Consider the following 16,225-nt stretch of genomic DNA (forward strand, 5'->3'; position numbering starts at 1 on the left):
CATTTAAAATTGTATGATAATGCTACTTCTAATATAGGCTACATCTGATAATAATAATAAATTAATGATGATGAGTAAAAATATTATTATTATTATTATTATTATTATTATTATTATTATTATTATTATTATTATTATTATTATTATTATTATTATTATTATTATTATTATTATTCTTGAATTAGGACCCAGTTGGCCAAACTCCGCCCTGTACTTAAATGCAATTTTGAGGTCCTTGTACTTTACTTGAGTATTAACCATTTTATGCTTCATTGAATAAACACTACAGTGTCGAAGGAAATATTGTACTTTTTACTCGACTAAATGTAGTTGATAACTTTTGTTATTAGTTACTTCTTACTTTGCAGTTTCGGATTATTGATACAAAATGTAATCAGCACACACATGATGATGATATATTATAGTTTAGGATAAAATGACACTTTATTGATACATGGGGGGAATTCACAACCTGCAGCAGAAAATAAAGTCATTAAAATAGGTCTCACCTTCACCCGTTGCAACATTTAAGTGATGTAGACATTAATGAATCAGTAATTACAATCCAATAATATATTGTTCTGAAATGGTCCATTCTGCATATAGAGTCATTTTACCTATACTTAAAGTATATTTCGATGCTAATATTTTTGTACTTTTACTCACGTGGGCCTGATGAAGTTTCGAATGCAGCAGGATTTCTACAGTATACTTTTACCAAAGTATATACGATAAAGATTTGAGAACTTCTTCCACCACTGCTTGTTTACTTATATGGTGTGAGGAAATGTTCAAATGGATGTATTCTTCTTTTAAAACTCTTTTCCGCACACAAACTTATTAAAGCTATATTGAAAATATGTGTAATAGTATTTTTTATAATGTCTTTTTTCTATATTTCTATTCGAAATGTATGTTCTTGACTTTAGTAGTATTTTTATTTCTATTAATATGTATTGTATGCACCAAACACAAAGGCGAATTATATCTACATGGCAATAAATATTATTCTGATTTTGAAATAATAAAATACTATGCTCTTGTTGTTTTTGAGATGGCCGCATGGGGGCAGTAAGCGCTGCAGCCCCGGACGCAGCTCTTCTTCTGTCATTTTAACATGACGTGTTTCCGCTTCCGGTTTCAGCGTGTGTAGAGCTAAATTTACAAAACATCTATTAATAATTTCATGTATGTGGTGTTTTGTTTGGAACAATCAAGCCATAAATAAATATTTATACACGGCTAAGAAGGGATGTTTCCTTTAACGGGGAGCTTGTGAGGTGTGACTCAAGCTAACGCGTCACTTGTAGCTGGAGTTAGCTGAGCTAGCTAACTCACAGCCTGCTACTTCTACCATAACAACAACGTTGTTTGAGCATTTTGAAAAGCGGTAAGTGAAGTTAATGAGGACTTTGGCCTCAAAGAAAGTGTTCTAAGTTAGTGCTTTTCATTACACACGTTTTCAATCTAAACACTCAGGCTGCCAACAAATAAGCAGAATAGCTCATTAGTGTACCATTGAAATTGAAGGTCTGAAAAGTGAACTGTCAAAGAATATAGTTAGTAGCTAGTATATAACGTGAGCTAGTATAATTTTTACCCAGTTTGCATAGTACTGTGTCACTTTACTTTCCTGGTAACTGCATTGATGAATCAGATTCAGCTGTATTGGCCAAGTAATAATAACTATACTATTTGATTTAATACAATGAGCTTTGTAAATGTTATATTGTTAGAAAACTTAACAGCCATGTGACCCTTACTGGGTTGTTAATTTTACAGACTTGTACAAAGGATGTTCGGTTGTAGCCAGCATTTTCTTCAACCACATGTCTTACATATACACCCCCATTGAGGATGTTTTTGTGTTGTGCTCCCTCAACAGGCATCATGGCCAATCTAGAGCAGTGGGTGAATGACCGTCTTCATGACATTCTCGGGTTGAGTGACAGACATGTGTCTCAATTCATGATCGGCACTGCACGGAAAGCATCGAGTTCTGAAGACTTTGTGGCTCGTCTCGAGCAGACGGGCACGATTGACATTGAACCGAGTGTGGTTGCCTTTGCGCAAGAGCTGTTTGACAAGGTATATTGTATTGTTATTCCTTGTTTGTTTTTAGTCTTGCAAAATTGTATATATTATTATATATATATATATATATATATATATTATATCTATTTATTCTTTTTAGTCTGTGCTGTTTTAATCTTGCTTTATGAAGCACTTTAGGCTGCATGATTGTATGAAAGGTGCTTTATAAATAAAGTTGAATTAAATAGAGTTTGGACTCCTTGTCATAACATATCCACATACAATTTAAATGCATCAAATAGTGCAGTAGTTGCTTGCATTTTTAGTAAGGGTCAAACGTCTAACAATCTTTTATCGCTGCGTGTTATAGATTCCTCGCAAGGTGGTTGTTGAGAAACCGGCCCGGGCGATGGAACGGGAAGCCATTGAAATGGACAAGAGGAATCAGACATACACGTTACTGGAGGATAGCGACAGCGATGGAGAAGCTGTAATTGAGAAACAGAAAGGGAAAAAGAAAAGCAAGGACAAGGACAAAGACAGAGAAAACAGGAGGAAGCATATCAGACAGAAGAAAGCGAGCGAGTCGTCAAGTGAGGACGAAGCATCTAAACGGTAATCCAGATATTCTGTGCTGATTTGATTATGTTTGTACTATTCGTTTCATATTGTTTCAATAACATGTGTTGGTGTATAGTTCTAATAGTAGAGCAGGAAAGACCACAGCATTTACTGATAACAGTTACGGCTGAATAAGGGTATTTATTTAGAGTTACCCATATTTGTAAATGCTGTTTACAGTTGTGGTTTCATCCAGCTCTTTGTACCAGTTATGCAGGGTGGGTGGGTGGTCATAATTAAAGTGTTGACACCTAATAAAAGGATTGAATCTATTCTAAATTATTGTACAGAAGCAGCAGTGGTTTGATGCATTTTGTTTCCAATGTCAGGGACAATTCAGGCCAAGGGGAACAGAAGTCTCTCATGAAAGAAGAAGAAGAGGAAGAGTGGGAGAAGGAAGAGAGAGAGCGACAGCAGGACATTGAAGAGAGAGATGCATTTGCCGAGCGAGTGAAGCTGAAAGACAAAGACAAGACCCGCAACATAACAGAGAGGACTGACAAAAAGGTGGGAGACAAGGAAATTACAACACAGCTCATGCATTTGTTTAGACATGACCCTCTATGTCATGCAGATAAGCATCTTCGCCTTCTGTTTGTTTTTCTCCAGGCTTATGAGGAAGCCCAGAAGAGGCTGAAGATGGCTGAAGACGGTCAGAAGAACATGGTAGACTGACATGTTTCTATTTGTGCTGAAAAATGTTATATTTATAAACAGAATATTTTGTCACTATCACATGTATACTTACAATTTGTTTGTTTTTGTTTTGTGGAATAAAGACAGTAAAACTGTGTACTAAAGTATCTGATCCATTCTCTGTCCCTCTCTAGTTGCCGGAGTTGAGGAAGCGCTCTCGCTGGGATTATCTAAAGAAGAGAGAGGCAGAGAAGCTGGAGGACTTGGAGGCAGAGATCAATGACGATGAGTACCTTTTCCATACTGATGAGCTGACTAGTAAGGAGAAAAAGGAGTTGGAATACAAACGCAACCTTCGAGACCTGGCTAAAGATTACAAAAAGGCCGGTGCCAAGGAACAGGAGGAGAGGAAGAACAGATACTATATGCCGGAGGAGAAGAGAAACAAGGTAAGAACGAGGGATGTGACATACTGACGCAATGTGCAGAAACAGTCACCTACTGTGTGCATACTAGGTTCAATTGTTCAACTCTTTCCCTCTCTCCACTGACCAGGAGGTGCCGCAGAGGGACTTGGAGCTGGATGAAAATCCCATGGAGCTGGGAGGAGAGCAAGGCCGCTGGGAGGAGGAGAGGCTGAAGACGGCCTCCCTCAGCTTCGGGGCCAAGAGGGAGCGAGAGCAAGGCATGAGGCATGAGCAGGAGAAGTACCAGCTGATCCTGGAGGAGGACGAGATGATCGACTTTGTCAGCACTGCCATGACTATGAAGGGAACTCAGACGGAACAGGTGGGCTTCATTTGGTACTTCTTCGTTATTATTTGGGTCTCAATTTTTTTATTTCACTTTCCCAATGATGAAAACACTTGTACTAGTGTTCGTCTAGTCCAGCGGTGTCAAACTCATTTTAGTTCAGGGGCCACATAAAGGCCAATTTGCTCTCAAGTGGGCCGGACCAGTAACATCAGAGCATAATAACCTGTAAATAACAACAACTCCAAATGTTTCCCTTCGTTTTAGTGTAAAAAGTACATTCTGAAAATCTTTTTACAAAACATTATGAACCTGAAATTTCTTAAGAAAAAAGGTGCATTTCAACAATATTAAGCCTCAGTTTATTATTTACACATGTGCGTTACAACTTACAGATCACAGTGTATCTACAAAGGCATAAAACATTTTGTCACAGGTATCTGGAACAGTATTTTACTTTATGATCAAAACAACACATTTTTACACTTTGCCCAGTCCTCCTGCGGGCCGGATTGGACCCTCTGGCGGGCCGGTTTTGGCCCGTGGGCCACATGTTTGACACCCCTGGTCTAGTCCATTTGTACTTCCTGCAACAGTTTTAGATCTGCAGTAGAAATGCAGATTTCTCAAGTGACGTCACCGCTCCTCATCTCTACTTGAGGCTGGAGGCTACATTATCTGCTATTAGCATAACACGCCTGAGTCGCAGACCAAGCGGTCGGTTGTTGGGTTGCATTGTGGGTAATGTAGGCACCAGTGTTTCACAAGGAAGAAGAATGCGCGGATTAAAACCAGGATTTCAAACCAGTTTTGAAAATGTTTATTAATAATAATAATAATAATAATAATAATAATAAATTAGACTTGTATAGCGCTTTTCTAACCCTATATCAATTTGATAAAGATAATGGCAGTTAACTGAAATGGGCCTTTTCTTCTGACTCTGTTGTGTTCAGGATCAGGAGGCCCTGGCTCTCTCCCAGGCGGAGCTGAAGAAACAGTCCATGCAGGAGGTCCGACGCAGCCTGCCCATCTTCCCCTACAGAGACGACCTGTTGGCTGCCATCCAAGAGCACCAGATCCTGATCATTGAGGGGGAAACGGGCTCCGGGAAGACCACCCAGATCCCGCAGTACCTCCTGGAAAGTGTAAGTGCAGAATATAATGACGATAGCATCATGTACTCACTTATTAAACATGTTAGTTATAGAACCAAGACCAGGATGCATAACATAAGTCCACTAAAAGGCAACATAATTAGCTACAAGTTGGCATGACTGCATAGTAATGAGGAAAAGTAAAGGTTAAAAACTAATCCAATTCAGTAATGAATCTACTCTTCAATGTGTTGTTCCTCTCTCAGGGCTACACACAAGGAGGCATGAAGATCGGATGTACGCAGCCTCGCAGAGTGGCAGCCATGTCAGTGTCAGCCAGAGTGGCACAGGAAATGAGCGTTAAGCTTGGGAATGAGGTGAGCTGCTCCCATTTCTCTTTCTCACACTTGTATTAATTCTAGATGTGGCTCAAGGCAATTTAAAGTTACTCTACAATTCATGTTTTTGTGTTCTGCTGACTTCTACTGTTTAGCATCTTCTCTAGTTTCCTTTATGTATTGCAGAGTATTGTTGACTGTTTCTTGTGTCAGTGTTTTTTACATTAACTTTATTGCTTCATGCAGGTGGGGTACAGTATTCGTTTTGAGGACTGCACATCGGAGAGAACGGTGCTCAAGTACATGACAGACGGCATGCTGCTCCGAGAGTTTCTCACCGAGCCCGACCTCGCCAGCTACAGGTAGTTAATCAACGAGTGTTTCTCACCGGGAGTTACTCTTTATAAAATAGTTACTATGCAGTTAATCCACAGGTATAAGATTGTTTTGTTTGTTGTCATTTGAGCATTATCTTTGCAGACAGAAGTTCTTTATATTTTCTTTTAAAGGTTTTCTACATTTGTGTTCCTGATCAAATCCCTCATCACACTTTGCAATTACAACTTTCAGTTTGGGTCTTTGAATTATCGGGTACTGTATTTATTTTATGAACCCAATTTCCTCGTGTCATTTGTTGCCCGTTGAAACAATTGGAAAAGCAACAAACAACAAGTTTGTTCAATGGAAATACGCTAAATAAGCTGCTCTCTGCAAATTCACTAATCTACCGCCTGTGGCACTCACAAATCAAAATGGGTCAGAGACTCTGTTACAGATCAGTATCTGAAACAAAAGCAGCCTCTGCTCCGGTGTCCGGTTACCTCCGTGGGTCCCTGCGCAGCCTCTTTCTCTTGAGAACTGCGGGGAAGGAGAGAGGAGCAGGTCAGGTCGTCTCTAACCACCTTTTAACCACTGGCCTTCATTCACGAGAGCTAGGCGACCGTCTCTACCGGGCTCACCGCCCTCTCTTTGTCGGGGCCACGGCGCTTTCAAAAGATAGATCCTCGCACGACTTTCCCGTGCCTCGCTATTTAACCTGCCCCCCAGTACAAAGACCTCCGTCTCGAGATACGTCAACCACTGTTGCTCTAATCAATCACAGAATAAGCACTTCACCAGCAATGTAATGTATTCAACCCTTAAATGAGCCATCACTCTTAACACCCCCCCTCCCCACACGCAGGCACTTTGTCACATTCTTCAGATCATGATTTAAACTCACACTTGTTCTGCTTTAAAGAATATCATTACAATGCGTAGACCTTAAGTCTATAACTTATTCATGCCGATGGCAGAATAGCAAACCTGTTCAGATGTTAATTGCATCATCATCCTCTTCGCTCTACAGCGTAAACTTCCCACAGTTCCTCTCTGCAGGTGGACATTACACGTGAATATGGTTCCTGTACTTATTACCGTGTGTGTTGTGTTCAATCCTCCCTTCAGTGTGATCATCATCGATGAAGCCCATGAGCGAACGCTCCACACAGACATCCTGTTCGGTCTGATTAAGGACATCGCCAGGTTCAGGGCCGACCTGAAGGTGCTGGTGGCCAGCGCCACTCTGGACACAGAGCGCTTCTCCTGCTTCTTTGACGACGCGCCTGTCTTCAGGATCCCTGGGAGGAGGTTCCCCGTCGATATCTTCTACACTAAAGTAGGAACTAGCTTATAACTCAAATATTTAATGCAGTATATATATTACAAAAAGGGGACGGTGATATAAAAACACTGAATGAATAATTGTAGTCTTTTTTTCCCGGCTACAAAAGAAGACAATCCTCCCAAACAGGGCTCTCGGGATATGATGATCATATTATTGCGATATAAAAACAAAAAGAAGAAATGCTATCAGTCAAATTCAAAAGCAGACGGAAAGAAAGACCAAACGTGGTAAAGGTTCTCAGGGTCAAATGAGTCTCGACGACCTCTGCTCCAAAAACATCTAACGAAAGAAATATGGATGTGTGTGTTGTGTTGTTAAGGCTCCGGAGGCAGACTACCTGGAAGCTTGCGTGGTGTCGGTGCTACAGATCCACGTCACTCAGCCAACCGGAGACTGTCTGGTCTTCCTCACTGGACAGGTATTGTTTATGTCAAGAGATTCAAAGTTTTGGACATGAATGTAATGGGAGATTTTGGACTGAATCACTTTAAGATATATTTATCTCATAATTTCGTAGCCTTGTTTGCAACATAAGCACTAAAGACGTGGTTGTAACCACAGTGGTTGTCTAATGGTGCTGTTTAGTTCGGCTCAAAACAACTTCACCTGTTCAGTTCACTTTGTTCAGGCTGAAGTGAAAGGTGCCAAACAATCTCTTGTGCCGACTAAACAACCGTATCAAGACCTGAAAAGGAGGCACAATACAGGTGGTTCCCACTTGTGTACTCCTCTCCGCTCTTGGTGTGTTTGTAAAAAGCCAAAGTGAACATGAGCCGCACCAGAACCAGAATCCGCTCTATTGGTCAAGTTTTGTGCGAATACAAGAAATGTGACTCTGGCTTTTCAGGAACATGAATATAAAAACAAGGACAACAGGCAAACCTATAACTTGTATACATACAAGTAGGTGAAAAGATGGTTTAAAGTGCCTAATTTTTAACAGCTATGTTAATTATCTTCAATCTACTTTGGTAATGTAATACTTTAGATACGAACAAAGGCAACTATGTAGAATTCTTTCCTTGTTCTGGACCAAATTAAGCAGACCACCTATACAATCACTGAAAGCGACCTAAGTTACTTTGTTCACTTCGCCTGTATTTACTGAGGGATGTTGCTACAGGATGTTGGTCCACTCTTTAACCTTCTTGTGCTTCTTGCAGGAGGAGATCGAAGCGTGTTGCGAGCTGCTCCAGGAGAGATGCAGGCGGCTCGGCTCTAAGATCGCAGAGCTGCTGGTCCTTCCCATCTACGCCAACCTGCCATCGGACATGCAGGCGAAGATCTTCAACCCTACTCCACCTGGAGCCCGCAAGGTGAGACGATGACTCGTTCCTGTGCAGAATACTTAAGAAACTGTCATTGTTTCCTGGACGTAGTAGGTCACTGTAGGAGTCAAATTTCACCGTAAACTGACAACAAGTTTATTTCTTTGAGAAACGAAGACAATAACTCTGTTATCCGTTTACTGTGTCAGCTGTGTAATAAGACGGATTAAATGTCCATGTTATTTCTATCTCTGGCTGCTGGAGTACAATCAGATTTGTTATAGAGACTTAAGTTTTTTAAATACTGTTCAAACGATTAAAGCCTTGTTTTGTTGTTTCCATCACATCTTTGTTAACATTGAATCTTCCTTCTACTTTGTTTGAGCGGCGCTCACTCCCTTTATCTGTGTGTGTTTCTTCTCTATGGATCTCAGGTGGTGGTGGCGACCAATATAGCAGAAACCTCGCTGACCATAGATGGCATCATCTACGTCATTGACCCCGGCTTCTGCAAGCAGAAGAGTTACAACGCTCGTACCGGCATGGAGTCCCTCATTGTCACACCCTGCTCTCGGGTAAACACTCTGTTTTTATTAGAGTTTAACGAGCGGGAAGTGAACGCACATGTTTTTGTTGGTCTCTGTTTTGGGTTCTAAACTTTTTGCCGCCTCCTGCTTTGTGTTTCTGTTTCGCTCTCAGGCTTCGGCCAACCAGAGAGCAGGCCGTGCAGGCAGAGTGGCTGCCGGGAAATGTTTCAGGCTTTACACAGCCTGGGCCTTTAAACATGAGATGGAGGAATCGTCTGTGCCCGAGATTCAGAGGACCAACTTGGGAAATGTAGTCCTGTTGCTGAAGAGTCTAGGTAAGAGGAGGACGAGCCCTTCGGTGGGACACAATGCAATGATGTTGTGGTGTTATTTGACGGATGTGGCTGTGCAATAAGCGAATACTTTTTGCTTGCAGGAATCAATGACCTCATTCACTTTGACTTCATGGACCCACCTCCTCACGAGACGCTGGTCTTAGCGCTGGAGCAGCTCTACGCCCTGGGAGCGCTCAACCACCTGGGAGAATTAACCAAGGTACAATCTCAAGGCCTGTATTTATCACACTTACTAGCAGCTATAATCGATATCGCTTGGAGTGATGAAAATATAGAGCAGCCCACAACTTTACTGTTTTGGTTCCTTCTTATAACTTTGTTTTCGGCTGCAGCAGGAAGCTGTTTTTAGTGAAACGTCTCTAAAGTCCCACATAACAGACAGACAGACAAACTTAGCGACTAACTGGTGAACCCACATTTAGCAGCTAAAGAGCCAGATGTTTCTCTCAGGAGTCAGCGGAGACCAAAAACGGAGCTAAAAGACTTAAGTTACTTAATGAAAAGAAATGTGAGTTTGTAAATGATGTGTGCAGTGACTTTATTACTCTATCAGTTGACACTTGTCCCATTTTCTAGTGTTTATTACAAGTTGTTTTCCTATTCCCAACAAAAAAACAAGTATTTCTGTAACTCTAACCCCTGAAGAAACGTTCACATTCCCAAAGTTATTGTCCCATCGAGCATCAATGCAATTCATTATTCCACCCAATCCATCATCTTCCCGCGGTCAACTCAACAGGGGCATAAGCAAAAAGAAGAAGCATCTTTTATATTCTTAACTTTTATCACAGTAACAAGATCCGTAACCTTTTGCTTTGACACAAATAATTGACGTCCATCTTGACTCCGCTCGCCTGCATACTTGCATGACGTAGTGCACATACCTGAGGCCTGTGAGGATGTTTCCTGGCCTGCGTGACTCTTGATGAAAAGTGCTGATTCATGAGATGACATGAAAGCTTTTTATTTCCACGCTCGTCTTGTTGATCAGTGATTATCGAGAGTGTGGCTGACTGCATCGCTGCTGTCTACTGTTTCACAGGTTATTGTTGATTTAATGAATGAATGAATTCATTCTTTCATGGTTTTTCTTTTAACTGTTTGTTCTTGTTTGTTGGGCGTCAGCTGGGACGCAGAATGGCTGAGCTCCCGGTGGACCCCATGCTGAGTAAAATGATCCTGGCCTCCGAGCAGTAAGTCTCCAGTCTGATGAGATTAATCCTTCACTATATGTTAATTTGACAGGATGCGTTAGCTGTATGAAGTTAAAGGTGTATTTAATCAGAGACATTGGTTTTATTACATATACAAAACTCTTCCAGTTCATGATTATGCAGCTGGAGTTTGGGCTCATAGACGTTACTCCAGGAATGAAGTTATTCCTATGCTCCAACTTGTGCAATAAGTTTTGTATTGCCAGGTTATGGAGGAGGTTTTATACGGACAATATGGATGTTGACAGACAAACCAAAAGAAGAAAATCTTGTATAATTAAGATGGATGATTGCTCTCTGCATTTTCATATGTTTCTATTAAAACATTTTCCGTCTCTGCCTCCTTCCAGGTACAAGTGTTCGGAGGAAGTGTTGACGATAGCCGCCATGCTGTCGGTGAACAACTCTATTTTCTACCGGCCTAAAGACAAGGTGGTGCACGCCGACAACGCCAGGATGAACTTTGTGGTGCCGGGGGGAGACCACCTGGTGCTGCTGAACGTCTACACGCAGGTATAAACACAGCAGATGTGTTTAAAACACCTCGAGTTACCAATCTATTGGGTACAGCTGTTCAGTGTAATGCAATACACGCCTGCAAGAAAACCCGTCTTTCTGAAGTTAATGTAGAGTTAGTGTTAGTGTTAATGTTTATTTCTGTATTTCTGTTATGAATTGCATGAAGTGGCATCCAAATATGATGTTAGGAACTCTGTGTTCCTAACATCTGTCTGTTTTTAGACCGGCTCAACAGTAATGAACTACAACCTTTTAAAAAGAATATAATCTGTAACTTATTTTTAAAGTCATTACTTCGAGGACAGGATTTTATAATGACATATAGTGACAATAAGGACACTTTGAATTGGCTTCATGTTGGCTTATGTATTATTCTTTGCAGTGCTGTACAGCAACTGTTTACAGTTCCCGACCTTTTCGGCTTCCCTAACAATCCATCCAATAGCTGTCGGGACATTTCACTGTGAACTACAAATGTGAACCTGTTGGTGGCGCTAGAGGAAAAGTCAGAGGAATACCAAAGTCAGTAGGATTCATCCTCTGGGGAACATCAATGTGTGTACAAAATGTTATCTCAATCCATCCCATGGTTGTTGAGATATTTCAGTCTGGACCAAGGTGGTGGACAGACCATCTGTATCATTTGCTCCTCCTGTTATACATCTCGCAAGTCCTCAAATTCCATCTTCCGAACCCTTGTGTGGTCCAGACCCCCGTGTTGGGAACCACTGTTTCAGCCCTGAGACGTTGCGCTAACTGCGGTCATGATGTCTTTCTCCCTCAGTGGTTGGAGAGCGATTACTCCACACAGTGGTGCTATGAGAACTTCATCCAGTTCCGCTCCATGAGAAGAGCCCGGGACGTCAGGGACCAGCTGGAGGGTCTGATGGATCGTATTGAGGTGGAGGTGGTGAGCTCCGATGGAGACAGCATGCCCATTCGCAAGGTCAGTGATGCTGAAGCCCCTTACCACTGGACTAAAAACCCACTAACATCTGGCTCCTGTCTTAAGTGGGAACGGTCACAACCCGCTTTCATTCCCGGGACAAATGACACGGCACTGACTCTGCAGTGGTCAAGGTTATTCTCAGCTCCAGCTCCGATCGGCAGTGATGGAAACATGACACCCGGCTGGAGACTTCTTTTGTTTGTTTGTTTGTTTGTTTGTTTTTGTTGCGATGCTATGTGTCGCGTGTTGAAGTGAATATAAATGTATAAATATATATATAAATTTGGATTTGGACAGATATTATAATTTATCAACGTACAAAACATTAATAGGATCTCCTCAAAGCCACCAACAGTAACTTTACCTTGCTGATCGTCGTAAAACACACTTCATCGAACTCGACAGAACACTGTTCCAACAATCATCAACTCTGGTTCAAGAGACTGAATAAGTAACTCCCCAGAGCGTTTGTGAAGTCGAATGTGACACACGAGAAATAAATAAACACAAAGGCATACTTGTCTACTGGCAACGGGAAAGCAGTCTATTTTTAGTAGATATTCCCCCTTTTTTTCTATTACTCTATACACACGGTAATTCAGGTGGAGAAAGGGAACGAGAAAGTTCAAAACATGGTGAAGATGATGCATTTAAAGAATATATAAAAAAGACACAAACTAATTGCTTCCTATTAGCTGTTGGCTCCACCTCATGCTCAACATTTCATGGTTAACAACTTAAGATGAGTGTTTGAAACTCGACCCAGTGGAGGCCGGACTGATAACACACAGAAGACCAAGCTGCTTACTTCAGCTGTAACCGGCCCGTCAGCATGATCACCTTTGGGAATTGTTGTTCCCTCAAATCTGAATCCTGTCCGTCTCCATAGGGAGGTGAAAGACCACCCTCGGATATAGTCAGTTTTTGCTGAAGAACACTTTTCACAAGAGAGTTTCATCAACATACTGGGCTCTAGAAAAAACACATAGTTCTGCAAATAAGAAATGTTCAAGGAAATGTAACACCTAAAACAGCGAACAGAGGCTGTGTGCCGTCTTACAACCGTGTCTGCATGTGTTGTTCGCAGATAAGAAAGGGCGTTTGTTTTGTTAGTTGGGTTACACCTTTTTTCCCTCACATGTCACCTTTGCCTGTGTCAACTATTAGAATCTAGACGGTCTTGTTGATTCATATTTGACACTTTTCTAAACACCTATTAGTTTTTGTGTTTGTTAGCTTCAGGAACATTGTGTGCGTTCCCTGTTTTAAGCCACTATGCAAACATAAGGAAAGTGAATGAGTCATTTGAAAATGTTGATAGTATTTTAATGCTAAATGACAGACAAATATAGATTTGCTTCTCCCACCTGCAGAACTGGAGTGTGATAGATATTATCTCTCAGCTGAATTTCAGTTTCAGGCTGTCGCTTTAAGCATCAGGTTTGTGAACACACCCTTCACCGCCTGACCTAGATCACAGTAGGTGTGAACAGTTTGTGTGCATCTGTGAAAACAAGGTTGGAAAAGTGTGTTACGTTTGGATGGGATCTGTTAGCAAATGCTTTGAGTTGAAGTTCTTTAGGGTCACTTAGAGTGATGGGAAGTGACCTGGATACAAGCGGGCGAGAAGTCCATCAACAGTAGTCACTGGTGTCCAGCTTTCCCGTTTCCAGTGTACAAAAACACAGCAGCAATAACATCTAATAAGTATCAACGCAGAGTATGACTATGCAATAAGCAAGGGATCAATCATCATAGCACAATCGTCAACATGGTATCATCATAAACATCGTCACATCTTCCTACTTCTCATACAAAATAAACTATTTAAAACATAATTGTTTTATTTGAAAGGAGCGCCGTCACAAAGCTTACTTTTTGAGTGTAAAAAATACAGGATGGCGACTATATCAACAAGTCAAATTAGCCTTTGTGCCGTTCAAAACCCGTCCCATGACCTGTGCTTTATCGCATATTAATGAAACATTCACAGTCAAACTGTATGAATCAGGAATCATCTTTTTATTAACCCCTCTCTTGTCTCTCTCCCAGGCGGTGACTGCAGGATATTTCTATCACACGGCGCGACTGAGCAAAGGCGGCTACAAGACGGTGAAGCACCAGCAGACGGTGTACGTGCACCCCAACAGCTGTCTGTTCGAGGAGCAGCCCCGCTGGCTCATCTACCACGAGCTGGTCTTCACCACCAAGGAGTTCATGAGACAGGTCGGTCTGCTTTTAAATACTCACCTAAATCTCCCTCATATATTGGCCGAGTTTGGAGATGATACGTAGGAGCTGTACTCTGAAGCTTATCTGCTAATGTAGAAGATAATCATGAACCACAGAACAAGTTATTGTTTAAAACACAACTAACAGTCACGCCTTTCATTGAGTCCAGAACTTGCTTGTGGGAATGAGACGGCACATTAATGAGGAAGTGTGAGAAGTACAATATTTAACTTCCTATAGATCCACATATTGATGAATCCCCCCCTTCTTGCATGCAGGTTATTGAGATAGACAGCGCCTGGCTGCTTGAAGTGGCTCCTCACTACTACAAGAGCAAAGAGCTGGAGGACAGCAGCAGCAAGAAGATGCCCCGCAAGCTGGGCAAAACAAAAGAGGAGCTGGGCTGAAGAGACCGAGGCTCAGGGGGCAGATGGTGTAAATGAAAAGTGCCGGTGCAGACTCCCTTCCTCTCTCAGGGCGGAGTGAAAGTAGAAAAATGACTTCGACAGTTTGGAAATTGCATAACATTAAAAAGGAAAGCTGTTGAAAATGTAGTTGCAGCTACACGGTTCTGTCTTCACCGTTGTGTCTTCAGGTTCTAGTGGAGCATGAGATGACATTTTGGACCAAATTTGGCTGCACAAAGTAGCCAGATACACACACATGGAGCAGAGAGACGGGTGAGAAGTGTCACATGTCACAAACTCAAGACTGGTTTAATCATAAACCAGCCACAACAAGGAAACATTAATGGATCTGAGTTTCCTGCATTAGCAACAGCAGTACTGACTCACTGGGTGGGTTTTTCTACTCGTTAAAGAACAAGAGTCTTGCTTTGTGCTCCAGGTGCTTTTTCCTCGGTCACCAGACTCTTTGTTGACTTTTGTCAAATTGGGTTTTTGTGAAACCAGCACACTGTTAAAGTGTGCGAGTTAGAGAGGAGCCTCCAACAGGCTGAAAAGACTCATTTCCAAATAACGAGTTTCACTCATGTGTGAGGCTCCTTATCTTGTTTGTTTTCATTTTTTCTACTCAATAAAGTTTTACAATCACTTGTTTTTTGTCAGTTGCTTTGCAGCTCGGTAATTAATCACCACATTGGTGTTTACGACCTTTTTTCAAGATTCAACTTGGGTTTCTTTGTGGTTTGGAATGCACCAGGAAGTTCACTACTATTTTCAACAAGTTATATTTACACGCATTTGGAAATCGTCTCGTCATGCTGATTGTGCCACAAAGGAACTGTGTACGTTCTGTAGACATACTTTACCAAATCACTATCAAACACTTTTAGCACATCTATTCAAACTTGTAAGCCAATACAAAGTGTGACTCGATGTGCATCCTTCATAAGACTACTGACCTCTCGGGGCCTTCAGGGGCCGTCATACAGCAGCATGTTTTAATTACACAAAGAGTGACACAGCAGTCTTGAGGGAGAGCTGTTCTGTGCTTCTTCTTCTTTTTGTTAATGCTGTAAATATTAAACTCAGTTCTGGCCCTAAAGGTCTTTGTACATTCAGGTGGGGTGTATTCTCGGTCATTAAAAAAGCTCAGATGAGAAGGGTTAAGTTACGCAGCTGCTCTTGTTCAGGTGTAAACCCACAGATTGTTAAGAGCGCTGGAGGTATGACAGGTATGAGCTGCTGGTACCTGCGGTGTTGACAGTACTGAACCTGTCTCTTTATGCAGCGACGGTGGAATTTTCCTAACAGTAACTGCTGTTCCTCTTGATTCATATTACACATAAAGTAGCATAGAGCAAAAATAAATCATGTGACCCTTCATACCACACCATATCTGATAAGTGCTCAGTTAAACAACAAATGCTGAGAATTGTCTGTTTGGTTTGTAAATTTAATAACAGCTGAGACACACACACACACACACACACACACACACACAATATGAAGAAGCACTGGCACAGCTGGTCCAACTGGTCCGACCAGATGAGAGAAAAGGGGGAGTGTTCAGAGGAGGCAGTACTGTGCTTTAATTAGAAAACAAGATATGAG

General features: G+C 41.6%; 1 protein-coding gene across 1 annotated transcript; it reads left to right on the forward strand.

The window, feature by feature from the left end:
* The first annotated feature begins 1,094 nt into the window (after window positions 1-1,094).
* On the forward strand, window positions 1,095-15,265 carry dhx16 (DEAH (Asp-Glu-Ala-His) box polypeptide 16). Its single transcript, XM_029451367.1, has 21 exons — window positions 1,095-1,390; window positions 1,886-2,088; window positions 2,405-2,649; window positions 2,985-3,162; window positions 3,265-3,321; window positions 3,486-3,740; window positions 3,847-4,080; window positions 5,001-5,192; window positions 5,408-5,518; window positions 5,726-5,841; window positions 6,926-7,136; window positions 7,465-7,563; window positions 8,309-8,461; window positions 8,848-8,988; window positions 9,113-9,275; window positions 9,377-9,495; window positions 10,422-10,489; window positions 10,861-11,023; window positions 11,814-11,975; window positions 14,031-14,204; window positions 14,489-15,265. Exons 2-21 carry the CDS (start codon window positions 1,891-1,893, stop codon window positions 14,615-14,617), a joined length of 3,168 nt encoding a protein of 1,055 aa, XP_029307227.1. The 5' UTR covers window positions 1,095-1,390; window positions 1,886-1,890; the 3' UTR covers window positions 14,618-15,265.
* The last annotated feature ends 960 nt before the right edge of the window (window positions 15,266-16,225 follow it).

The sequence above is a fragment of the Cottoperca gobio genome, chromosome 16 (genome assembly GCF_900634415.1).
Source record: "Cottoperca gobio chromosome 16, fCotGob3.1, whole genome shotgun sequence".
In the NCBI taxonomy this organism is placed as follows: Eukaryota; Metazoa; Chordata; class Actinopteri; order Perciformes; family Bovichtidae; genus Cottoperca; species Cottoperca gobio.